Here is a 27,650-nt window from a genome sequence, read left to right as displayed (position 1 = left end):
GTTATTCTGCCCTCTGTTCCATCATATATTCTGCCACTAAATCCTAAGAAGAGGTAAATTGTTCTTTTGGCAGAAACTAACCTAACCCGATAGCTACTTTAGGGAATGATCAGACTGTTCATCATCTTAAATATGGCCAGCATAGCAAGGCTTTGGCAAAGCTGAAACATTTCACTCCAGGTGCAAAGTGTCATGATTGAAGTATTTTGTGTCTCTCCACCCTTTTACCCCCTCCATCCCTTAATTTATATAGACATATTTAAATAGCAGAGCAAAAAATATTTTGCTGGATTCCTCTTCTAATTGCTTTTGGGGGCATTCTCCTGTCCCTTAATTATCTTACAGAGTCACTGTAAACTCACAGAAAGTTTTAGAGCATCCAATGCTTAGAGACAGGGCAATTTCAGCAGCTCGCAAGGAACCCATGTAGCTAGATACATAGTCCATTAACTTGCAACCAAATGCTCCCCACTAAACTTTCAGGAATGACCCAAGATGAGATTAAACAGGTGAGCCTGAACAACAGGACTTAATGATAAAACACTAATCAGCAATAACTCACATTTATGTGGTGCTTGGAATTTTACAAAGTACTTCCCTTTGCAACAACACTCAGTGCAATTGAGTAGCACCTCAGGGCCCGAACTGAAAGGTCTCCTAAGAAAGTCTCAAGTTTGTAGTTTGAATCATAGAGGTGCTAAAGTGTTAGGAGGCAGTGAGGAATGGTGGAAAGGGTACCGGCCCTGGAATCAGAAAACTTGGCTTCAAATTCCTCCTATAACATTATCTATGTGACCCAGGCAAGTCATTTAATCTCACTTGTGCTCTGTTTTCTCATCTGAAAAAGGAGGGAGCTGGATTACAGGGAGTCAGAGGTCTCTTCCAGATAGATCTACAACATTTATCCCACAAGATCGTAAGAGGCAAAAGTACTCATATACTTTATTTAAAAGAGCAATTTACAATTTGACACACAGCTCTTTAGATAATTTCCTCCCTGGACACCTCTCTTTTTTTGTTGTTGTTCTTCAGTAAAGTTGCTCAGATGAAATTAAAGATTTTACAGACATTGGCATTTCTGCTGGTTTCTATGGCAACCCCTGGGAGGTCTTATTTGGCTGCCAACAGGACTGAATGTTGCCAAGAGATGCCTGCTGAAACTTTCAGCCAACCTTGGAAAAGTTCATACAGGGGAGGTGAAGAGGAAGGCAGGACAAGGCAATAAGGCTTTGCTGACCATGCAGGTATTCATGACTGCCTGACCAAACAGGAGAAAACACCTGGCATGCATGTTATACTTTGTTCAACACCCAGAACTTTTTCTTTCAGAGGTAATGTTTGTCATCTGATATCTCTGTTGCCAAGGGCTAAGGGGCTGTCAGAGGGTTGCCTTTGGGATGTGTACATGCCTGCCTAAAATAAAAACAGATGCTTTGTTTGTAAACAGCATGTTTTAACAAGTCTGTGTCTAGTTATACGAGGCAGCATGAGGAAGTAGATTGAGACCTGGTCTTCCAGCAGAGGAAGCTAAGAGTTCAAGTCCTGTCTCTGACACAGACTGGATGTATGATCCTGGACAAGTCATTCATGATTTTAGGGATCTGGACAATTCTGTAATGCCACAAATTGCAGAGAGAATGTTGACCTGTACTGTTGGAGGGTGTTTCCTCACCTTGGGGTAACCTACAGCAACAAAATCACAGGCTCAATCCCTATGAGTCAATTCCTATGCCAAGCTGCAGGACCTAGTGTTTTGTGTTAATATGGATAGTGAATTCTATTATCGATCCTTGATTATGTGAGAACACTCCCCACAGGGCACTTGGTACAAAAGCTTCACTGGCACTTTTATTTCAACGAGTTCAGGGTCAAATAGGGGACCTTCCTAAATATACCATAAGCTGTGGAAGTGATTAGAAAAACATTCCCACCAGAATCAGAAGGCCTGAGTTCAGGTTCTACGCATGTACTGTGATCCTGGGCAAATCATAGTATTTCTCTTAAGTATCAGCTCTTAAAGACTGTAATTTGTAAGGCAGCTGTACATCTTGATAGAGCAACAAAGAACCCAGCAGAAGGTGAGGATTTTGTCAATGAGTTGAGAGTTTTAAAACTAAAATTATTGCATCACAAATTAGGATTAGATTCATCTCATTTCCTGCAGGATCAAATATGCAATCCTCTGTTTGATTTCAAAATCTATCACATCCTAACCCTTTCCTATCCTTCCAGTCTTCTTAAATGTTACTCCCCTCCATTTACTCTGTCATATATACTACTCAGTGACACTGGCCTCCTTGCTGTTCCACACCCCCCTTCCCCTCCCTCCCCCGCCAAAGGACCCTCCCTCTCTGGACTCTGAGCATTTATACTGCCTTTCCCCCTTGCCTCCAACACTATCCCTCCTCCTCTGGACCTCCTGGCTTCCCTGGCTTCCTTCAATTCTCAGAAAAAAAATTGTGCTTCCTGGTCTTTCTTAATCCTTGTTCCTTCCCTCTGAAACTGCCCCGCCCCCCATTCATCCTGTCTGTGTCATGCTTGTACAGTACATAGTTGTTTCCATGGCCCCCCTCCATTAGACTGGAATCTTCTTGAGAGCAGGGACTGTTTTTTGTTCTGTTTTGTTGTTGGCTTATTTTTTTTTTGCCTTTGTTTGTTTCCCCAGAATTTAGCACAGTGTCTGGTAAATGTTAATTGATTGACAAACGTTTGGATAGCAGTCCCACTGTAAAATGGTTTTTGAGACACATGGTCCTGAAAATGAAGTGACCAGACAAGGGAAAATCATGGAAAAGCAGACTTCCTTTCCTTCAAAGCCATGTGGAAAATATAATAGAATGCTTAGGGATAGGGAATGGGTTGAGCTACCCCCAACCCCCATTCACTTCTGCCTCTGGGCTTCCCCGGATTCTTTTAAGACGCAGCTCAAATCTTACCTTTTGGAGGAGAATTCTTCTGGTGCATTAACTTTCCCAGGGTCATAAAGCCAGTATGTATCAGAGGAAAAACTGTATCTGAGGTCTCCTTGCCTCTGAGACCAGCTCTCTGTTCACAAAAATCATGCTTCCCCTAAAAATAGAATACTTAGAAAGGGAAAAAAGTACCTTGCTGTAAAAGCTTCCAAAATCCTTCCAAGCTGCTTTCATCCTTGTATGCAAAGCACCACCCTCCTGCCCACATCACCTGAGCAATGTTCTTTAGTTTTATTTTTTTGGCACTAGACTATGAGGAAGGTAAAGACCTCCTTTTATATTAGATTAGGCTAATTTGCTATTGTGCTGCACCTGCCTCTTCTTTACATTTCAATTCACCCATTCATTCTAGGCTTCAGGGATTATGTCCCATTATGTGGTAGATTTTGCATTGTGTCATAGTTATTGTCCATTCATTAGTACTGTATTTTTTTTTTCTTTAAAGGAAATGCAAAAATCCTTAAGATATGTTTTTTTAAAATATTTTGGATTTTTATTTAGAAATAATAAAATAAGACATAATATATAAAAATATGTACAATCCATGATTTGTGCAGTACAATAGGAAGACTTTGATACAAAAAAAAAAAGATGGCAAACAGGAACATAGTAATGTACAACGATTGTCAAATGCTAGATTGTTCATCTTGCCAGAGCTGAAAGCCAGTTATAGGAAAATAGATCTAGTTGGTAAAGGAGTGGTGGGCATCATGTAACACTCTTTATCTTTAATAAGAGAACAACCAGTGAGAGTCTGAAAGATTCTACAATATAGAATTTCTGTTTTTTACCTTCTAATTTTAACATGAAAACCAGAACTTAATCCAAGAAAACTTAGCAGATCCTGTCTTTCTTTAGTAGGGGGAGAGGGGGTGATTAATGGAATTAATCTGATAAATTGCAGGAAGTGAGTAGATGAAATTAAGCAGAACAAGCATCAGTACTTTCTAATCAGATGAAGAGAAGGAGGAGGAGGTGGAGGTGGTGGAGGTGGTGGAGGTGGTAGAGGTGGAGGTGGTAGTGAATAATAACCAAGGATGAGATAAGGGGGGAAAATAACTTCAGAATTTGGAAATGGCTGCAGTGTTATTTTTATGACATTGTTAAAATGTCTCATTCAAGTATTCTCTTCGAAGGATAGAAAACTTCTTGTCTCACTTAGCAAAATATAGTCATTATGTCTGAGTCTTCTCTTCCCCCATTAACAAAAATATAAATATATAACAAGAAACCCAGGGGAAAAAATTCCCGTCCAAGTCTCTGAACCATACCATCTTGGAAAGGGGTGAAAGCAGTATCAGGAGGAACAATTCTAAGTAAGGCCAACGGTAGTTGTGCTTGCAAATAGAGAAGCCACACTTAAGGAACCGGGAAGGCTCTAAGATTTATATTTGTCACTTTCACAGTGGCTCCCACCTGCACCCAAGTGTCAGATTTGCAAGTTCTGTAAGGAAACATCTAACATCCAGTTAGTAAGTACAAAGGGTTCAAAGCAAAGAAAAAAAGAAAAGGAAAACAAACAAATCCAGCAAGGAGAGCAGTGCATTGTCTAAGTCTCCACTGTTGACAAATTAGCCATCTGAAAGCTTGTTTAAAATGCCTGTAACTAGAAAATATTTTCAAATTAAAAGTCCATGCTTAAATAAATAACAGAAGCCCATAGCATTAAGAGCCCTATGAGGTTTTGGGATATTTGCTAAAACCATGCTAACCAGCAGCATATAGGTACTAGCTAACAAAATTTGTTGCACTGAAATTTATACTTCCTATGGCATTTTTATTCTTTACAGACGTCTATTTACATTTGGCTTTAAATATGAAAATATCTGATAAACTGTATAAAATGTACACTTTAAAAATGTATTTTCTGCAAAAAAATTTTTGTGAAAAAAAGGAAACCCCAAACCTGTGCAGCAGAAATTTTAATTTGTTTTTCTTTTAGAAATAAAGTTAAATATGCCAGCATCCATCCTTACTCCTCCACCCCTTTCATCTATCTCAAATCTCTTAAGTCATGGCTCTGTGTATTGGGGGGGGGGGGTAAGGAGGAAAATAACCTCCACTGAACCTATCCACTTCCCAATGGTGTTTTCACTTGTTTTACATGTCACTGAACACTCTTTGGTTTGGTTGCTGTCATACTTTGCAAGGACGTTCCCATATATAGCAGCACTTAAAAAAATCATTTGCCTTCGTTGTCAAGGACCATCCGTTTTTCTGTTCTTTCCTTGTGCCCTCAATTCCTAAGCCCTACTGATCTCCCTCTCCTTTTTAAAAGCCTCTCTTCCCTATATATACCTCCCTCTGCTGTATCTTCCATCCTCTTTCTTATCCAGATTTGCTCTTCAATGCAACTCTTTCCCCAGTTTCAGAACCATGGAGGTGGCAGATGCCACAGGCTGCTGCAGGCATTTCCTTCAGGTAGGGATGTTCAACGATCAGAGATCATCACAGATGTCCATTTACAAAAACTATGACATTAGAACAAGCTATTTTTTTAATGGCATACAGTGATCTAATACCATAAGAGCTGACTTGGAGACTTAGATTAAGATGGGGTTCGTGGGGTAGGGGGAAGTCAGTAACCATAGGACTCAGATGAGGGATTTCTAAGCAACATCTAAGTCTCTTTATAGAGCTAGTATGGCAGGAGGTTTTAAAGCAAGTAAGGCAAAAGAATAGCCTTCAGAGAAACCAGCATATCATTTAAAAATATATATGTATATATGCTTTAGGGCTCCATGGGAGACAATGACCAACACTGAGTGTGCACTCAACTGAGTATGCAAAAATGAAGGAGAAAACAACTCTTTGACAGAATTATCCCCTTCACTCCTTATTTTGCTTATTGTTTAAATGTTTTTTTCTTTTGACCCTAGAAAATGATTACATTTTGTCACCCTTCCCTTGGCCAAAAATAATAATAATAACAATAATAATAATAATAAATAAAACAACCTTTCCCCTCTTCTTCCTGTGCTGCATCAGAGTGGCACATCCACACCTTCCCCTGCTTTACCTTCCTGTCATTTACAGTCCTGTGTGACATGTACAGCCCTTCCCAGATGCCCTTAGGAAGAGAGAGTGACCCTCAGGGTGCGGCTCGGTGCCTTGTTTGAGCCTGGCTTGAGTGTAACTGGAACTGGAATGACAGTCAAGGGGGTTCAGTCATGGCCTCTTTTTCCTGCTGGATGGCTCAGTTTTCAGAATGCAGACTCAGCTAGACCAGGACACTACCTCTTAGAAGCAGTTTCGGAATGTGCAAAATAACCCCAACCTAAAACAAAACAACCCACTTGACCTTCTGAAGCAGCCTTGCTTGATGTTACCTAGCAAGCAGAGAACAGATGTTGGTTTGTGTCATTTTTTTCCCCTCTGTGTATCTTTTGAAATTTCACTTCCTTTTTCCTTCCCCCCTAAAAATAACGGAGTTGCATGAAGGGGGGAAATGTTGCACTTTCCTAGGCTCTATGTCTCATGCTCTGTCTTCTGAATAAGGTGCAAAATGATGGGGCAGTTCCAGTCTACTGAGGCTCAAGATGTTAAGTTCCTGTTTTGTTTTTCCTAAGCAGTCTGTTTTTCGTTGTTATTGTTGTTGTTGTTGACTTTTAGTTTTCCTTTTGAAAGTAAGCTCAACTGTGCAAAATTATGCATTATCTTTGGTATTCTGTTTTAGGTAGTTTAACTTACAATTTGAGATAACTCATTAAAAATCATGGAGAAGAGATCCTTGGAAGCTACCGTTTGGCTTGCGTTACATAATGCCCCTTATGTAACCAGGGAGAGAAAAATCCATTCTAGAGAAAAAAACTACTGGCCTCAAAAGTTCCGGCTCTTGGTTTGGCATCTGCTAGCCAAGTATTTGCCACTTTGAAGAGTATCATGAGCTTTCACCAAAGTTCCAACACTGATTTTTAAATTATATAAAATAAAAACTACACTACAACAAAAATATAATTTTTGTTCATGTAGTTAGCAGCAGCTTTTTTTTTCCAAAAAAATTAAGGCAGAGTCTTGCCTTTGTTATGCCATTAAAAACATTCTTGTTCCCTAGAGAAGTATTCTGGAAAAGTTGCAAACCCTACCAACACTTGCCTGCAAGTTCAAGTTTTATCTCAAAAATAATAATTTATTCTACAACATATATGTGCCATCTGATCATGCGTAGACATGTTAGTGCTTTATATTAATGCTCCAACTCTGCAATCTTCCCTTTGAAACCCTAATACCAGCCTCCATCCCCTGCGGCTGCTTGCCTTGATATATCTCTTCACCAGTACCATCATCTGCAAACTGTTTGGGCCAAGTTTCAGCCTAATGTGCCTTTGACCAACAACAGACTGTGTTTTAAAGTCACATCCTGAAAGAGAAGCCAGTTAGTCATATCTCTGATTCTCGCCTTAGTGGTCTGGGCTCTAGGGGCACCCCAGCCTGGTTGTGATGGTCTATGTCAGGGGGTGTGTCTGTGCTAGTGCTCTCAGGCACACCGTTTTCACTGTCATCTTCTTCTTTGCTTGTGAGTGCAACCTCATTCTCATAGCAAAAGGAATTAGCATTTGAGAGAATGTATTTCTTTTCTGCTAAGTCTCTGGCACTACAAAGAGGTGTGTTGGGCACTTCATATGTTTTGTGAAATCTCGAATAGTCCACTTTGTAGTAATGTTTCTCCTCAAAGAGGACAGGCTCATAGCGGTGACCCCAAAGTATTTCATTTGCCAAATAAGAGCTACGACACTGTGTTGTCATAGCAGTGGCTTCTACCATCCCTTCTAGTATTACAACAATTTCAAAGTCTGCATTGTCCATGTCCTGTTTATTCAAGTCATATAGAGGACTGTCTTCATCTATTTCATGGACTATTGTAATTGGAGAGACTAGAAATATACGGTCGATTCCACTGTCAAAGCCCACATTGATGTCTATTTGATCGAGTGGGATGTATTCTCCTTCAGATGTAATTCTGGATTTGAGGAGCTGTGCTCGTACGTGAGCTTCCACCAAGTGGCTTTTCCGGAGGTTCCCTACTCGCCACATTAAGCACAGTTTTCCATCCCTCATGGCGACCACAGCATTGTGGCTGAAGACAAGAGTCTCATTCCTCTTTTTTGGCTTTGCCATCTTAGCCATGACTGCACCAATGATAAATGCATCAATGATGCAACCCACGATGGACTGGAACACTACCATGAAAACAGCAATGGGGCATTCATCAGTGACACACCGGAAGCCATAGCCTATTGTTGTCTGAGTTTCAATGGAAAAAAGAAAGGCAGCAGTAAAACTGCTGACCTGAGATACACATGCTTTGTTGTTATCAGGTGCATCCAAGTCCCCATGAAGTAGTGCTATCAACCAAAACACACAGCCAAAGAACAGCCACGAGAGAACAAAAGCCAGACAGAAGATGACCAGCATCCACCGCCAACGTATGTCCACACATGTGGTAAAGATGTCTGCCAGGTACCTCTGTCCCTTCTCACCCACATTAATGAACTGGACATTGCAGTGACCATCTTTCTTGACAAAGCGGCTCCGGCACTGCTGTCGAGTATGGACCTTACTCTTGCCATTCCCAAAGCCATTTGCAACTGCCATGGTGGCCAGTTTCATGCCATCTTCTTCTGAAGAGACAATGCTATAGCGGTTGGTTCGCACACTGCCCATCGCTTCTGCTGTGGACTGAGGTGATTCTGCTTTAGAAAACAGTCTGAGTTTCTGCAGAACCCTTTGGAGAAACAGTTTTGAATGCTAAGGAAGAACACACACACGCAAAAAAATGGTAGAGATGGAAGTCTCCAGGTGCCTTGGGTCTACCAAGGACTGTCTACTGACATGCAGATGTTACCTTAGAAACTTATCTGGCATCCGGAGAATATGCTCTGCAAAAAGAGAGAGAGAGAGAGAGAGAGAGAGAGAGAGAGAGAGAGAGAGAGAGAGAGAGAGATTGTGAATTAGAAAATAAAGAACTATGCATAATCTTGTCAAGTGTAGCTCCTGTCAAAGATCAGTTGTTTTTATATTTCCTGAAAAAGTTTTAACATAAAATAATGAAGTTACCTTAGGATGCAATGCAAATTTGTCATGTTGTTCTCTCTTCTTTTGCCCCTTAGTATTTGGTCCCTCTGATTATCTCTCTCATGCCTTGCTAAATTTTGATGCATGAAACTGTAAACATGGACTAGTGATTAGTTACAAAGTCTTCTAATTAGAACTTGAGACTCCGGGCACAGTCAAGGATCTTGAGTAAGCAATTTCCCATTGCTGTGCCTCATTTTACCCTGTTTGCTCCTTCCCTTGATGTAGTATTCTAATTTATTCCACCTACCAACCTGGGAAGTTTGATGTAAGGCTAAAAGTTCATTAAAAAGAAACTAAAAGATATTTAGGTAACATCATATGTGTACAAAATAGTAGTAGTAGTAGTCGATGTTTACATAGCACTTTGTAAATTGTAAATTGCTTTACATACATCATCACTTTTGATTTCCATAATAAGGCTGATAATGAGGTAGATTATCATCCTCCTAATGAGGAAACTGAGGTTAATAGAGGTTAGTGACTTTCATAGGATGACACAGCTAATAAGTATTCTTAGCAGGAAGTGAACCCAGGTCTCCCTGAATTTAAGGCCAGCACCCTCTCCACTTTAGACTTCAGTGCCTAGAGTAACAATGGAATTGTGGATCCAATAAGGGAATAAAAAAAAAAAAGATCAGTTATCATCTAGCTGAACTTAAAAAACAAAAGTCCATTTTGTATAAATGGGCAAACAAAACTGATGATAGTGATATGGGCTAGACCTGTGATTTAATTTACCTAAACGGCTTCCTCCTCTGAGAGAAAACTGCCCCTACCAGTGCAAGTAAGCACATTTTCTGTAACTTACATTCTTAAAGTGCTGCCTAGAGGCATTAAGGAGTTAAATGACTTGCCCAAGGTCACAAAGCCAATATGTATCAAAATAGAGAGATATGCCTAACTTGGAAGCTAGCCTTCTATTCATTTCATCTCACTAGATGCCATTTTTTTCATTAGTAGTTTAGGCTTGCTTAGATCACTCAACAGCCAACATCCAGAAAGGCCAGATAAGAATTCTATGGTACAACTGATTCTGACTGACAGGCAATTTGCTCTAGGGGGTAAGGAGTGATTCTGTTGCCTAGCAATAGGAGTTTTGAGTTTCTCCTGAGATGGAGCTGCCATTTGCAACAAAAAGCTTGGAGTTCAACACTGTGGTGCTGGAGCATGAGCTCATTTCGTGTTGCTCCAACTTGGTGTTCTCCCACACAGAAAAAAAGTTAGCCATGGTAGATCATTAATGATTCTTTCTCCTAAAGTGCTGTTGTTTGCTATCTGTTCCTATGGAGAAGCCACTCAGCTTTATTTAATATTATAATCAAACAGCTTCTACCTTCTATGTTATTCTCCCCTAGATAAAAGCAACTGACTTCCATGTTTCATCTCAACTACATGTCACCTATATTTCTCTTTGATAAATTACCTGAAACCTGATAATCCAAGATATTTTCCTTTTCAGAATCATTGGAACAATCATATTAACTTTATTTGGTGCCGGAAATACACTGGCTGGGGTGTTTATTTTATTTGATTTTATTATAGTCAAATTAGTCTTTTATACTTAAGGTAGTTTGGTGCATGGGATAGAGTACATTAAGGCATTTTGCAAACCTTAAAATGCTAAAATAAACATCCATTGTCCTGAACACAAATACATCAATCTTCTGATGAGAGGGCCCAGATTTAAAAAAAAAATTTTTTCTTCTAACTACACACAATGCTACCTGCTAATATATAAGATACTACTTTAACTGCTTAGATCACAATTCATAAAAGTAAGTCCTTATTTTTGTTATTATTTTATTTGCATTCATTTTAAAAATGAAGACAAGGTTATCTTTCCCCTAAATACATGCATACATGCTTTATTATACTTTTCTGTCTCCCTTGTTCCTTCTCCCAAATTATTATGCAAGAATGTGCCCTAACACATATTTCCTGAGATTAGTCATCTGAGAAAATTCCAATGCGTGTTACATTTTTTGGCAGCTTTTGACACCTAAATGATGCCCAATTTGAGTGGGGCTTCAAGTTACTTTATGAAAAGGATTTGCATACTAGCCTTCCACCTGCTTCAATATTTTGTCTACTTCTGGGTGAAGTTTTCTCTTTGGACAAAAGAATACATTCCCCCATTCCTGAGGGTATAGAATCCTTTACAGCACGGGAATGTTTTTCCACAGTAATTTCCAAGTTACGTGGCTGGCTCAAAAGTGCATCAAGAGAGACATACGGAACTTCAGAAAGAGAAATATGTAACATGACTAGATAGCCTCCTTAGTTTACTTCCTTGCTCCTGTGCTATTTCCAGGTTAACCCTTCCCCATACACCCTCTCCTCCCCTTCCCTAACCAACCATAGGAAATCCACCGACTCTGACATGGGACCCTCCAGAAAGCTTAACCCTGGGACATTTGTTTGAATTCCTCAAAGCACACAATACCCGCTTCCTATGAATAGCTTTCTGTATTTAGACCCCTGAAAAGAGCTTGCACTGAGTGACTATTATTGTTCTATTTCCACTGGTAGAATTTGTTCCATATGCAAAGCATCCATTAAAAATGTTACAACTTCAGATGTTTCAGACTTGGAAGCAAAAAAACAAAACAAAATAAAAACACTTACTTTGGGAAATTGTATCCTTCAACACCTAAAGAAGATGTTCCTAAGCTTCGGTCATGTATGTAGATATAGATGGCTTCTTGGAATTGATTACATTATGATACTTTAGGACATATGTTGGAGTTTGATATAACTATCTTCATATTTTACTGTAGAGACAGACATGCCTGCCAGTTTGCCTGGGTATTATGGGGTGACCAGAACACCCGAAACAAGATCTAACAGGAAACATGCAGCTGATGAAAAACTTCATGAGATAAGGCTTAATAACCATGAATAATCAGGCACAAATTTAAATGAACTTCTGGGGAAAAAAAAGAGAAGGGATGTGAGGTGAGATGAGGTGAACACAACAGAAATCCCACTGATCTCCTTGATCTCTAGAACTCAATGGCATCATTACTCTATTTAATGAACTCTCAAACCATAAAATCTCTTTCCTGTCAAGGAGGTTTCTGGGATTCTAGCATCAGCCCATCATTTTATCCCAGTCCATAATAAGCAAAGCAGAAAGCTGCACTGGGAAACTGAGTGACTACATGTGGCATTGTTCACGTCAAATCTATTTATAGGCTTGAGACAAAATTAAGTGTAAGGCATAGGAAAAAAAAAACCCTCTACATTTTAATTTTAGGTAGATGTGGAGATGAGACATATGAAATCTGTGGAGGGTGAAACAGGGGAGAAGAGGCAAATAAAAGAACTTTGGAATAATTCCCCCATTGCAAAAATTGGAGATAGGAGTCTATCAGTTTATCAGAATAGAAAAAGACATTTCAAAGGACCCACTGATTTTCCTCATATGGTAATGATTCTTAGTGAAAAAGTCAGAAATACAGTATGCAAGAATTTCTCATTTAAAGGAGGGAATGATAAGTGTACTGGGCTGTAAGGGAGAGCTGCTAATGAGCGTTTAGAGCAGATATTCCCCAGCTGACGCCATATAGACCAGCCCTGAGTATGCTCAGGGCACATGTTGCTATGTGAGCACAAGTGCTAGCAAGGCAACCTCTTCAGAGCTCTGTAAACAGAAGAGGAGGAGGAGGAAGGGGAAGACGAGGAAATCCTGGGTAGGCATTTCTCAATTTGAAAATTATCTGAACAATTCTGACATATGTATATGTAGCCAATATAAGCCCATGGAATGAAACCGATATACCCAGTTAGCATTAAAACATCTACTTTGTTAAAATATTTAAAACATTAAATAATCTGCTCAGGTAAAGGTATGATGAACTTCAGCCAGTCTTATTGCTGTTGAAAAGTTGTTCATCAGCTTTATATATGACCTGTGCTTCTAGACAGGCTTAAAACTTTTTCAAAATAAAAATCCATCTTAACAAATGTTCAGAATAGACTCTTGATGGACACCAGCTTGTACAAAAAAAAAAAAGGAAGGAAGGAAGAAAAGTCAATGTAGTATAAAAAAATAAAATGAAGCTAGGGAAAATTCATCACCTCCTTTCACCACCCTTCCCCCCTCCAAACATAAATACCTCTAGCTCTGGAATAACACCTTGCTTCTTTGAAGCATCAACTTTTCTAGATGATGGTAAAATAAATTAAATACTCATGGGAGTGTGGAGTGGGTGATGTTGAAATGTTGGCAGTTAGGATGGAAAAGCAAACAAGTATAAAGGTAAGGTACAGAATGCATAACACAATAGTTAGCTAGAGGAAGCCTGACAGCCTGTTGATTAGAGATGTGGAAGAAAAAATAATAATAAAGGATGCAAGAGACATGCATTCTTTGCATAAGCAAAAAAGGTTTTCAGATAACACTAGGCTAGCCTCATCATTTACACAACAGGTAAATTGAGTTTTCTGGAAATCTGTGTAAATTTTCAGCCAGAGATAAGCTGGTTAACACACTACTGAAATGGGAAATCATAAAAAGCCTGCTATTTCCTATTTCTCCTTTTTTTTTTTTAAATCGTCATGATAAACCAGAGTTATGATGCAATCTTTCCTCAGAACAGTCATTCCACCACAATGTCCTTCCCTGATTCTACACTGCTGCCAAATGATGCATTATCAATATTAATAAGAATAGTTTACATTGCATAGGAGACTGAAAGGCAATTTGTGACAGAGGAAAGTTTAATGGGCTTTTTTTCAGGTTTAAGTTCAACGAAAGCTGGACTCCCACTTTCCTATCCATCCACCAAAGCAACTTTGGAAAGCTCACTCTGCTCAGAGACTTCTCTAAGCTACGATAGAAACTACTAGGAAAATAAATAAAGAAATAACACGCCAAAGACTGAACGATAGAACTATTAAGGTTTGGGATCAATTCCCTGGTCCCCCTCTTCCTTAGAGAGGACACACACACACACACACACACACACACACACACACACACACACACACACACACACTCACCCCCTGCTCCCAACTCGGTATCTCTCTACAGCTGGTGCAGTGGAAGTTATGAGCACAAACAGATGCTGCAGAGAAATCTGTTTTTATTACTCAACTGTTCCAAGCATGTCTGTATTTTTAGCTCTGGGGATGTTCCTGGGCACACACAAACTACAGGCATTACAGGCATGATATGGGATTCCGGCGCGTGGGGGAGCACCACGCCGGAATGACAGTTGCAGACCTCTGTAAGCAGAGGGGCCGAGAAAAGGAGAATAGGCGGACTGCTCAGATCTGCTCCCCCAGGAGAGACATACTGCAAGAGGGAAGGGAGGAAGAAAATACACAGTAGCCCTTACCTGTTGCTGGCTCAGGAGCATGGGGACATAAAGTGGAAGTGGGGAAAGGAGAGGCATGTAAGATCCAGTGGTTTTTTAAGAGCGAGTGAGCAAAATGCAATCCCAAATTCTCAAAGGCACAGTCTGCTAGCGGAGGTGACGGCTGCTGCTACACTGGCCCAGGGTTCTTATGGGCTCTGCAATATACTCAGCTCTTTTGAGGCTTTCCATGTGATACCGGCCTGGGTTGGCCCCGCCCCACCAATCTTATGCCCACCAATAGCAGCAAAGAATTTCAGGAGCCGGCCCTAGGAGGATGAGGGGGTGGGGGGGAGGGTTAGAGGGAGGGGGGAGGGGAAGGGAGTGGAGGAAAAGGGAGGGGGAAGATGCTCCCGGCCACTGCTGCCTCTGCCAGTACCCGAGAACCTGCTGCTTCTGTGGTGGCAGTGACAGAGTGGCCCTGGCGGTTCCTGGAGCTCGTCCTGCCCAGGCCCCTTGAGCTGGATTGGAAGAGTGGAGCTGGAGCGAAGTCCGGAGGCTCTCGGGGAAGGAAGTGGCTTGGAAGCCTTAGAGCCTGGGCAGGGAGGGACTGCAGCAGGTGGGAAAAGAGGCAAGCACACTGTTAAAGCTTGCCTTGGCTCCAGCGGGTTTGGGGGTCAAGCTTTCCACTCCTCCCAGCGTCCACACTTTCTTTTTCCTCCCAGGACTGTGACTCTCTCCGCGATCCTCGATCAAGCCAGCAAAGGGCTGGTTTCGCTGGGGGAAGATTGCAATCCTGGTTCCTTTTCTCCCTTCCCCTCCGTCCGGCACCCCGACAACAGCTCCGATGTAGGAAAAGGGTAGGTGGCGAAAGGGGAGAGAAAATGAAAAGAAGAGAAAGGACTTGAAAAAAAAGAACTCACTTGGGGAATTCATTTGCACACGTATCTGCATAACTTTAAGTGTCATAGCTCACTTGCTGACAATTTATTCGTCTCTATTTAACTTGCAAAGAATCTTGATTTAGAGACCTCTGAATGGTTTAACTGCTTGTCCTCACGTCAGTTTGTCTCTGCCTCTGCCTCTCCCTGTCTTTACTCCCTACTTTTCCTCCCCCCCCCGCCCCCGTCCTGGGTTGTTGCCAAAACGGAATTTTCATAATATTCTCCTGAATCTGGGATCTATACAAAAGCTCAGAGCTCCCTCCGCTGAGTCACCATTCCCAAGGCCCTTTTCCCTGTGCCAAACAAGAGACGGTGTGGTAGGTTCTTTCAAGGACTAGTTTTCTTTCAGTGGCTAGTTTTTCTTTCAATTACAGTTTTCCTTCCCATGTGACACCACTTGCACCCAGGACTTTCCTTGGGTACCTGGTACATTTGTGCCGTAAGTAGGACTGAAAAGAAAAGGAAGTAAAGCATTTAGGATTTTTTACTTCCCATTCAGGGTGGATATTATATTGTCTTCAGAGGTCAGTCGCCCCTGGGGTGCATATTATTTAAATCTACCTAGGCCTCATCCAGTTTTCTAGCAGTGCTATTCCAAGCAAGTACCCACCCTGGATGGCATAGCTAGCATATCTGTGTAGTGTGGGAAACAAAAACGGTTAGATTCAAAGGAAAAGATCTTAGTGCCTGTAACCGAGCCTGACTAACCCCCACCCCTCTGTTCTGCACACTGTCATACCTTTACACAGCCTACAGAAGTTGCTGATGGCATCTGTAGATGTTTTTCATAGACATACCTGGTTCTGCTCTGTCCCTTCTGCTCCCCTTCCTAGTCCCGTGCTAGATATTTAATCTATAATTATATGATATAGGCAGGGAACACTTTATATTCTAACAAGACTTTCCACCCCTTCCTTTTGCTTAGATTATGCATTGAAGGAACTCACTCAAAACTCTGCAACCTGTCAGTTACTCTACTGGCCTTACATGAGAACGCATTAATGGCTACCATATATGAATAATACCACATGCAAGAAGTATTCTCAGCCAAGCTTAGCTGAAGCCAATCCAGGGATAAAGATTTGAAACTGGAAAATGCAGCACTGGCAGACAGAAAATTAAAAAAAAAACCTTTACCTAGAATAAGGTGAAAAAGAATACAATTCCTAGTTGATAAAATGCTATTATTCCACATTCACCACAGAAATGATATCGCCAGGTCATAAAGGTATCCCCGTATAGGGTAGAGGAAATTCTGCTACAGAACTTTTTATATCCCTAGTCCTCCAGACCAACCAAGTCCAGAGGATGTCCTTCTTACATTCTTAAAGGAAACCACCCCCAGCCAATATAAAAGAAAAAGAAAAAAAATGTTCTTACCACATCCCACCTCTTAGTGGCAAGGTCCCAAAAATCCTCCAGGAAAACTTCCACTACTTAAAATGCTTTAAAATAACTCTCATCTCAGAAAGAAACCTAGCATAGGCAACATTAGAGGTGAAACTCAATACAAATAATGAAAAAAATTAATTACAAAACCAAAAGTCCTTTAAAAAGCATAATCTCAGAAGTGAGGCTGATATCAGATGCAATTTGCAGGCTGGCCCACTTGGAGGATTTTTCAGGACCATGGAAGCTTAGGAAAGATTACTGAACTAAGTCCAGTTGTACATACCTCGCTAAAAACAGGTGGAGCAGGCAAAATCCATGAAGCAGGCAAAATGACGTTCCGCAATATGTAAGTCTTATCCTTGAGATAGGGTAGGAGGCAAAACAGATGAGCTATAATTTGAGTTCTCAGCCACCTCTTGCCAATGAAAGGTACTAAAACTCAAGGGACTCAGGCAAATGTGATTTTGAATACTCACTTTCCTCTTAAGGAAATTGCTTTTTCCATCTTGTAACAGGGAATATCTTTCATCACTCAGCTTATAATGAAGAAATCAGGACACAGGGTCATGATAAAACCTTGTGTTATCCATTCAGTAGTAATAGGGCCCAGTAACAGGCCAGTAACTGCTTTTCTAAACTGATATAAGTGACTACCTCAGAGACCTTATAGTTCTAATAGCCCAGTAGTTGGTAAGTGCCAAATGTTCCACCTCAGCTGATCTTTATGACAGAAACATCCAGAAACATAGGCCCCATCGGATCACAGGGACCTAGTGAGAGAGATTGCTTGACCAACTGCTTTAGATTTCTCAGGGCTATAATTTTTTCCAGGTGTAACTCAAAAATGGCAGATTTGGGAGTGACTCAATAAATATGGTCAGCAAAATTGAGAATGTGGATTCTCCAAAACCCAAAGAATTCAAAAAGCCTCTGAGCTTCCCATTTAGATTATGAGAAAGTAAATGTCAGTAGCCTATTATGGACAAAATCTGGAATCATCTATTAGAGGTGGGGAACATGTGGGACCACATGTGGCCTTGAGGCCGCAGGTTCCCCCCCCAACTAGGTTCTTCCCATCTAAAGTATTGCAAAAATTTAACTAAGAATGTTCAAAACTGATCATTATGATCATTATGACTCATGTTATGATCCCATCTCTAGCCTCGGCCGCCATGGCCCTGTCTATACCAGTCAATATTATATCATAATATAGTGGTGGACATTGGTGATTTTAGGAAATAGGACCTCTTTAGGTTTTATTCACCTAAATGTGGAAGAATGAAAAAAAAAATCAAGAATCCTAAGCAGAGAAACTATAAGAGTATACAGATATCCTTACTAGGTGAAAGCTAACTCCTTCTATCTAGTCTCAGCTATGAGGATACAGAATGAAAAAAACCAGTCATGAAATGTATAACTCCATGGTACTATATTAGGGTCTGGAATACCTGGTGTACCACATTAATAGGGTGAAGAATTGCTGAAGCAATCATTATTAACAGCTTTATTAAGTTCCTAATCTACTATAAACTACCCAGTACCAGCTACCTTCTTTACCAGTTACACAAAGTTTTTATAATGGTACTTTTTTAGTACTTCAGCCTTCTTCATTGAGAGGTTGTGTGGGATAATGGATAGAGAACTGGACTGGCAGACAGAAAGACTTAGGTTCTTGCTAGCTTTGTGAATCAAAACAATTCACGTAATCCCTGTACACTTCAGTTTCCTGATCTGTAAAAGGAGGCAGTTGGATTCAATGGTCTCTATAGTTTCTTCCAGCTTGAAATCTATGATCTTAAGCTTTCCATTACTAGGGAAGAAAGATATTTAACCTTTCCTGGAATCCATTTTTTTTTGTTTTAATATTAACTATTCAAAATGGTTATCTCCAAAGGCTTCTTTTGGCATTACACACAATACTCAGCATTCAGATTCCATAAGCACTCTTATAGGTACTGGCTTCCAAGAACTCTTACTATCCATAACCATGATGACCATAATTGACCCAAATAGGACATCAGCGAGAGAAGGTTTCTACCCACTTTTCCCTGATTAGAGATGCTGCTTCCCTCAGGGGTCTTCTCCCCTCAGGGGTCTTCTCCTTAAATATCAATGGAAACTAGAGTACTCCATGGATCCACTGATAATATTCTGATATAATAGCAACTTGTCTGCCAGTTCCACATATGTATATGTATATATGTACACATATGCACACACATATGTGTGTGTGTGTGTGTGTGTGTGTGTGTATCTCAACCCCTTCACTTTCTAAGCCACCATGTTGCATGTATTCATTATCCTCCAACATCCCAGCTGGAGCCTCAGGAGAACATCAGCCCTTTCCCAATGATAATCTTCCCAAGAGTTCCTCAAATCTGGGTACAAAGATTTGGCTGGCTTAGAACAACCAGTTTGGGTAGGGAAATATCTCAGCAATAAAATATCCATCAGATTAATCCTACATGGTCAGTGGAACACCTCTCCCTATCCCATTGAGAATAATTCTACAAATATCCATGACAGTACTACATCTTCCCCAACTTCAACAACAAAATGAACCACTAAGTCATTGCCATCCACTGCCACCAGATGCCAAATATTTTGAGTTGTACCTAGCTCAGGCCAGTATAGTGATTCAAGTTCAAATTTAGAATGTGAAGATATTCCCAAGGCAGTAGAAACTCTAATAAACCTCCAGGTCACTGATTTCATTTAGCTAGAACTTTTTGTTTTCTTAGTCCACCAGACCAACCAAGTCTCAAGGACAGCTGTCTTACCACTGTGAATAGAAATAATTCAGTCTTTACAAAATAAATACTGTTCATACTCCAAGAAGGTTCTACTTTAACATTTATTGAGTTATGTATTATTCCTAAATAGCACAAATAACTCTGTAGAAGATATGGAGTTATATAAAATTAAATGCCAACCCTTTGGCTTAAGTAGCAGGAAGGCATAAAAGGAACCAAGCCTTAATCTATGAACAAAGGGTACATAAAGGATGGCAGCTTATCTTGACTTTGTATCATTCTTAGGAAGAATATTTCCTTATGTAGCACTTCTAAGAAACAGAGAGAGGAGATATGCTCATCAATTTCTATTAAATCTAATCTGAAACAGGAAATTAATAAAATAAAATATAGTCCTGCTTCCCTCTACCTTTATTATGGTTAAGTCAGAGTCTCTGCTTTTTTCAAGGTACATTGATTCTCTCTGATAGGCAACAATTTTATTTCTTGGAATTGAATCTTTTTGAAAATCACTAACTTTAAAAGAATACTGATGGACTTCCAGGAACCAAGATGGTGGGGTAAGCAGTAAATCGTCATAACTCTTCCACATTCGCCTCTAAGCAACTGTAAAATAGTACCCTAAGACAAATCCTGGAACTACAGAACCAGCAAAAAGACAGGGTGAAACAATCTTTTAGCCCAAGAAATTTGGAAGACAGGCAAGAAAGGTCTGTGTCAGTCAAAAGGGTAATGCAGTCCAGGACAGAAAGCAACCCAGCAAACCAGCAGCAAGCCGCACCTCAGCAAACCAGTAGGAGATCCTGAGCCCCAGTCATTTGCTTCAACATAGCGCCAGGAAAACAGGGAACCTTCAGCAACCAGACCTCCATGTGCTTCAGTGTAGCCCTGGTGAAAGGCAGAAACAGCCCACCAGCCTCAATACACACCAAACACAATCACTTAGGACCCCTGGGTTAGCACCAGGCAAGCCTTCAGCACCACCAACCATCCCCTATGCCACCCCCTTAGTGCAGCAACAGACATGAGGGTACCCTATGGGCCTTAGGGAAACATTAGTGCAACACCATGTAAACACCCAGGGCCTACAGCCACTGTCACAAGAAACTTGAGACAGTGTTCCTTCCACCCTGGGAGTAGAGCTTAAATTTAAAAGAAGGGGGAAAGGCCAAAAAAGATGAGCAAAAAACAACAAAAAGAAGAATCAGACCATACAAAGTTATGATAGTGAAAGGGATGATCAGGACACAAATTCAGAAGAGGACAACAATGTCAAAACACCTATGGATAAAACCCCAAAGAAAAACAGGAAATGGTATTAAGCCCAGAAAGAACTCATAGGAGAGCTCAAAAGGGAACTTAAAAATCATATAAAAGAGATAGAAGAAAAATTGGGAAAACAAATGAGAGTAAAGAGAGAGAATTATGAAAAAAAGAGTCAACAGCTTGGAAAAAAGAAAACAACTGCTGAAAAAGTAGAATTGGCCAAATGGAAAAGAAGATACAAAAATCCACTGAAGAAAACAACTCCCTGAAAAGTACAATTGGCCAAATGGAAAAGGAAGCATAAAAGCTAACTGAGGAAAACAACCCCCCAAAAGTTAGAATTGGACAATTGGAAGTTAATGACTCTATGAAATACTGAGAATCAATCACATGCAAAAGAATTAAAAAAATAGAAGAAAATGTATAATACCTCATTGGAAAAACAACTGACCTGGAAAATAGATCTAGGATAGATAATGTCAGAATTTTTGGACTACCTGAAAGCCCAAACAAAAGCAGGACCTGGACAGCATCATCCAAGAAATTATCAAGGAAAAATGCTCTAATATCATGGAACCAGAGGGCAAAATAGGCATCGAAAGAAAACACTGGGAGCAGCTAAGTGGCACAGTGGATAGAATGCCAGCCCTGAAGCCAAGAGGACCTGATTTGAAATCCGGCCTCAGATCAAACACCTGACACTTACTAGCTGTGTGACCCTGGGCAAGTCACTTAACCCCAATTGCCTAAAAAAGAAAAAAATGTAAAAAAAAAAAAAAGATGAGATCCCAAAATAAAAACTCCAAGAAATATTTTAGCCAAATTGCAGAACTATCAGGTCAAGGAAAAAAATACTGGAAGTGGTAAGAAGGAAACAATTAAAATATCAGGGAGCCACAATCAGGATTACACAGGACTTAGCTACAACATTAAAAGATTGAAGGTCATGAAACATGATATTCCAGAAGGCAAAGGAGTTAGTACTACAACCAAAAACCATCTACCCAGTTAAATTAAGCATAACACCTCAACAACAACAAAAAGATCATTCAATCAAATGGAAGAATTTCAAGCTTTCATAAGGAGAAGACCAGAATTGAACAAAAAAAAATTAATCTGCAACATCAAGACCCAAGAAAAGCCTAAACAGGTGAAAAAGGAAAATAAAACATAAAGGATTCAATGGAGCTGAACTGTTTGTCTCCATACATGGGATACTTGTAATTCTTACAAATTGTACTACTAATATAGTTAGAAGGAATATACGTAGACAAAGGGTATGGGTATAAAGTTAATTTGAGGGAAATATATAAAAAATAAAGGATGAGAAAGAGGAGTATAATGGGTGCAGAAGGAAGGGAAAGGTAGGTTAGGGTAAATTATTTCAGATGAAGAGGCATGAAAAACCTGTTACAGTGGAGGAAAGATGGGAAGATGGGCAATGGGCATCACTTGAACTTTACTCTCATCAGTATTGACTCAAAGAGGGAATAATATACACAATCAGTTGAATATAGAAATCTATCTCACGCAACAAAAAAGTACTACAGGAGGAGATTAAGTAAAGGGGGAGGGGGACTGACAGAAGAGAGGGCAGACTGTGGTATGTGGTAGACAGAAGGAAAACACTGTTGAGGAGGGAAAGGGTGAAAGGAAAAAACAAAGAGGAGGCAAAATAGCATGGAGGGAAATACACAGTTAGTAATGATAACTAAGAATGTGAATGCGATGAACTCTCCAATAAAATGATAGCAGAGTGGATCAAAAACAAGAATTCTACAATATGTTGTTTAAAAGAAATGCACTTGAATCAGAAAAACACACAAAGAGTAAAGGTAAGGGTCTGTAGCAGAATCTATTATGCTTCAGCTGAAGTGGAAAAAAACAGAGGTAGCAGTTCTGATCTCAGAGAAAGAAAAAGCAAAAATAGATCTCATTAAAAGAGATAAGGAAGGAAACTAAAATTTACTGAAAGGTACCATAGACAATGAAGTAATATCAATACTAAATATAAATGCACCAAGTGGTATGGTATCCAGATTCTTAAAGAAGAAGTTAAGTGAGTTACATGTTCATGACCGAATAAGAAAGAGAGAATATCAAAAGTATAAAATAGATAATTTTAATTATATTAAATTAAAAAGCTTTTGCACAAATAAAATCAATACAAACAAGATTCGAAGGAAAGCAGAAAGATGGGAAACAATCTTTACAGCAAGTGTCTCTGATAAAACTTCATCTCTCAAATATGTAGAGAACTGAGTCAAATTGTTTTAATTTACATTTCTCTAATCAAAAGTGATTTAGAGCACTTCTTCATGTGCCTACAGATAGCATCCAAAAACTGTCTGTTCATATTCTTTGAACATTTATCAATTGGGGAATGGCAAATTAAAATAACTCTGAGATGCCATCTCATACAGATCGGCTAATATGACCCCCCTAAAAAAAAAAGAAAAAGAAAAAAGGAAAATGATAAATGTTAGAGAGGATGTAAGAAAATTGGGATGCTAATGCACTATTGGCAGTTGTGAACTGATCCAACCATTCTGGAAAACAATTCGCAACTATGCCCAAAAGACAACCAAACTGTACATATTCTTTGATCCAGCAATACCACTACTAGGTCTGTATCCCAAAGAGATCATGAAAAGGGAAAAGGACTTACATGGACAAAAATATTTATAGCATCCCTTTTCATGGTAGCAAAATGTTGGAAACTGAGGGGATGACCATCAATTGGAGAATGGCTGAACAAACTGTGGTATATGAATGCAATGTAATACTATTTTGCAATAAGAAATGATGAACAGGCAGATTTCAGAAAAACCTGGAAAGACTTCTTCGAACTGATGCAGAGTGAACTGAGCAGAACCAGGAAAACATTGTACACAGTATCAGTAACATTATGTGACAATCAACTATGAATGACTCAGCTCTTCTCAGCAGCACAATGATCCAAGACAAGTACAAAGGACTTAGGAAGAAAAATGCTATCCACATCCAGATAAAGAACTGATGGACTTTGAAAGCATACTTTTTTCACTTACTTTATTATTTTTTGTGTTCTTTTTTCTTTTGATAGGCTTCTTCTTTCACAACTGTGACTAATATGGAAATATCTTTTACATGATAGCACATGCATAACCTACATCATATTGCCTGCCATTTTATGAAGAGGGGAGGGGAGGGAGAAAAAATTTGGAACTCAAAATATTGTAAAAATGAATGCTAAAAATTTTCTTGACATGTAATTGGGAAAAATAAAATACTATTAAAAATAAAAGAATACTGCTCATCAAGAAATATCAAATTCTGGGAAGTAGATTAAAATTTCTTTAATGAATGATTAAAGATCAAAGTATAAACAAACAAAACTTTACATCATCTTTATTTCATACCTGTTTTTAGAAATGAGTAAAAAGTCATAATATTACAGTTAGGTTGCTTTTTCTTTTTAAGAATTTAATGTAGGTGAAAATACATTTGATTTTTTTCCCCTTTCCACCTAATCTTATTCACATTATTACTGGATCATCCTACAGCATACATCACACTTTTAGTCCAACCCAGAAAATTTACATAATGTTTTTTAATGGCATTTTAAGGTTTACAAAATATTTCCCCTGCTCACTCTGTGAGGTAAATAGGACCATAGATTTAGATCAAGAAAGGATTTCATAGATCATCTAGAACAACCCCCTCATTTTACAAGTAAGGAAACCTAGTCCCAGAATGATTAAGTGATGTGACCAAGGTCACAATAGTTATGTCAGAGACAAGATTTAAACCTGGGTTATAAGATTCTTTATCTAGAGTCATAAGGGACCTCAGAGGCCATCTTAATCCACACTTGTCATTTTATATATGAGGAAATTGAGACTTTTAGAGATTATGTAACTTTTTCAAAGTCACACAGTGTCACCCAGGTCCTTTGACTCTAAACTCAAGGATCTTTCCCTTACGGAAACTAAAGCTTAGTGAGATGAATAGATTTGTCCAAGGTTAATTAAATAAATAAATTAAGTAACCCAACTGGGAATCACATTCAAATCTTCTGACCCTAAAGTTGCAAATTAGCCAATTTATTTTGTTTGCATAGCCAATCAACCTGAAAGTTCAAGAACTTTCTTTTTAATTATCAACATTATTCATTCAAAAACAGAATTCTCAAGGTATGAGACTGACATATATTTTATACATATATATATATATATATATATGTATACATATACACATGTATATATATATATACATGTATATATATATATATACATGTATATATGTATTCTCTTTGAATTAGGTAGATAATCAAAACTGTGTAGGTCTATATTAAACTGAGTAATAGCATGGCTGGATTTTGCAAACTAGACTAATTAGTAAATGGCTTCCCCTCATAGCCACATCTAATTTAATTCAGGAATTATTTATTAAAGGCCTCCTGGATTTCAACCGAATTCCAGAGAAATTGGTCTTTGGATTAATTTGGCCTTTAAAAGTATGGTACAAACAGTTCTAACATATTGAGTCAGCTTCTCTGTTTAGCCTACTCAGCTCATATACAGCAAAAATGTTTAATAGATTAATGAGATCCAATACAATTTGATGTTCAGATATATCTAAGGACTGAATTTTCCCAAAGAATTTCCAGTTCTTCTGTGATTAATCCCCTCTGACTAACCACCTATAAGAAGTAAGTAAAATATTAGACGTGATTCATATTAGGGTCCAGATTATGCATGTGTCTGTGATGCATATGAAGTTTGTTCTATTAGATATAAATCTTTCCTTTGTATTCAACATACTGAGCCTAATAAAAGTCAAGATCCCTTGTAATGAGCACCATTTTTCAGATCTCCATTTACAGGCTGTGCTGTGTAATTTCTAAACCATATGACATTGAAAAGCTCCTGTGTTTATTTAGTATAGACATTATAACCTGCTTATTCATTTTTGAAGTGCCTATTTGTCTTTATTATTCAAATAAATAAAAGACAGATTGGTTTGAAAGGCAGACAGGGTGAGGTTATAATCTGTTTTCCTGAAGAAAATTCATTTATTTGTCTATTGTTTTTAATGAGAAGGTAAAGGAATAAGCATTCACTAAGTGGCTGTTATGAACCAGGCACTCTGATAAGTACTTTTAAAATATCTCATTTGATCCTTACAACAACTGTACAAGACAGGTGTTATTATGATCCCCATTTTATAGTGGAGGAAACTGAGGCAGATAGAGGTTTAAATTACTTGTCTGGGGTTATATGACTGGTATCTGAGGCAGGAGAGTTGAACTCAGGTCTCCATTACTCCAGATCCAGTGCTCTATCCACTATATTATCTAGCTCTCTCATTACTTGAGGAAAAACTTTGCTTTAGGAGATGAGCAACAGTGCCTCAACACATTGGACAAAAAGGCTTTATTTAATCAATAACTCAACAAGCATTTATTTAGTACAACTAGGTGGGGTAGCTATATGGGGAAGTGATTAAAGTATAGAAGCCCTGAATTCATATCTGGCATCAGACACTTATTAACTGGGTGACCCTGGACAAGTCACTTCATCTCTGCCTCAGTGTCCTCAACTGTAAAATGTTGTGAGGATTAAATAAGATTATATTTGTAAATAATTTAAAAGTGTCTGGTGCACAGTTTGAGCTTAATAAATGTTGATTTCCTTCTTTCTTACCATGTGTCTAGGTCCTGTCCTAGGTGCTTGAGATTCATGTACAAAAATCTGACAATCTCTACTCTAAAGTTTATGTTCTCACAGAGAATATAGCAAATGCACGTACTGTTACATACATTGTAAATATGAAATTATTAACTATAAGGTTGTTAGGGAGAGAGGTCAGGACAGTTGAAGGCAACAAAAAATTCCATTTTGTGATACTTCATCTTGAAGGAAGAGAACTGTATGGTTTTGATTCCACCAATTCCACTCATTTAAAAATATCCACTTTAGGTAAGAACAGTTCTTTATTCAGTTAATAATCAATTAGTTAGTACTAAATGTGAACTTAGCCTGTACTCTCTTTAAATCATTCAAAGACAGTGTATCAGAGACTTGGCCATTCCTAGAGAATTTGTATAAAAAAGAAAGGGTTACTTCAGAACCAGATAGAGATTGGATGGCCTGAAAGCAGAGAGGAAGAAGCAGGTTTATACAAAGCAGCCCAAACAGCCCTAAGATAATCATTAAAAGGAGAGAGAGAATACGAGACTGGGCTGAGGCAGAGAAGAGAGTTATCGAGGAGGGCCACTGGCTGTCCAGGAATTTTGGAGCAGGAGATCCAGGTTGATATCATCAGTTTACCTACCTACTCAAGGGCTGAGGGGAATCTACCCTTTCCCCACTTTCACATCTTGGTGGCTTTCTTCCCAAAGACACTTTAATATAAACCTCTCTTTCATTACTCAAGCATTTTTCTAAATTTTGCTTTAAACACAAAGATGTCAGGAGTTAACTGGAGATAGATATAAATGTTATTTTAGAAAGAGATTCCAACCTTTGCCTAAATGTAAGGAATTTTCCTAACATTTGGGAGTTTGTAATAACTGTGATTCAACTCAGAACTTTTCATCTAAAATAAACTCCCTAAAGCCACAGAGGAGGGTACCACATTGACTTTAGAGATGATTATATTCCCTATGGGCTTAAAATGAGCTAGTTATTGTACTGGGTACCTATATGTGGTATACATTGGGTAGATTACACTGTACCCTGGTAACACAGGGTGTTAAAGAGAGATTTATGAGGTAGAGTTGAAGAGTGAGTGCATCCTAGGGACGGGGGCCAAACACTGAAAAACTAGGGAGATGGAAAATGAGTGCTCTATGTGAGAAACACAGGAGATCAGTTTGGCCATATGTCAGTGTGGAAGGGGGAGTAATTTTCATTGAGACTAGATGGTAGGTTGTAAAAGGCATTAAAAGCTACACAGAGG

General features: G+C 39.0%; 2 protein-coding genes across 3 annotated transcripts; one reads left to right on the top strand and one right to left on the bottom strand.

Annotated features, from left to right (window-relative positions):
* Positions 1–3,438: 3,438 nt before the first annotated feature.
* KCNJ2 (potassium inwardly rectifying channel subfamily J member 2) lies at positions 3,439–14,588 on the bottom strand. Of its 2 annotated transcripts, XM_021002540.2 has the most exons (3): positions 14,393–14,588; positions 11,676–11,976; positions 3,439–8,851 (listed from the first exon to the last, which is right to left on the bottom strand). In XM_021002540.2, exon 3 carries the CDS (start codon positions 8,634–8,636, stop codon positions 7,353–7,355), a length of 1,284 nt encoding a protein of 427 aa, XP_020858199.1. In that variant the 5' UTR covers positions 8,637–8,851; positions 11,676–11,976; positions 14,393–14,588; the 3' UTR covers positions 3,439–7,352. The 2 variants fall into 2 exon arrangements, with proteins under 2 accessions (XP_020858199.1, XP_020858197.1); XM_021002538.2 differs by lacking the exon at positions 11,676–11,976.
* Positions 14,589–14,756: 168 nt separating this feature from the next.
* Positions 14,757–15,378, top strand: LOC144457729 (uncharacterized). The gene is made up of 2 exons (XM_078155888.1): positions 14,757–14,969; positions 15,076–15,378. The coding sequence occupies exons 1-2, from the start codon at positions 14,758–14,760 to the stop codon at positions 15,212–15,214; spliced, it is 351 nt and encodes a 116-aa protein (XP_078012014.1). The 5' UTR covers position 14,757; the 3' UTR covers positions 15,215–15,378.
* Positions 15,379–27,650: the final 12,272 nt, after the last annotated feature.

The sequence above is a fragment of the Phascolarctos cinereus genome, unplaced genomic scaffold (genome assembly GCF_003287225.1).
Source record: "Phascolarctos cinereus isolate Bilbo 61053 unplaced genomic scaffold, phaCin_HiC Scaffold_5;HRSCAF=322, whole genome shotgun sequence".
NCBI classification, from domain to species: domain Eukaryota; kingdom Metazoa; phylum Chordata; class Mammalia; order Diprotodontia; family Phascolarctidae; genus Phascolarctos; species Phascolarctos cinereus.
This window is presented reverse-complemented; position numbering and strand designations above follow the sequence as displayed.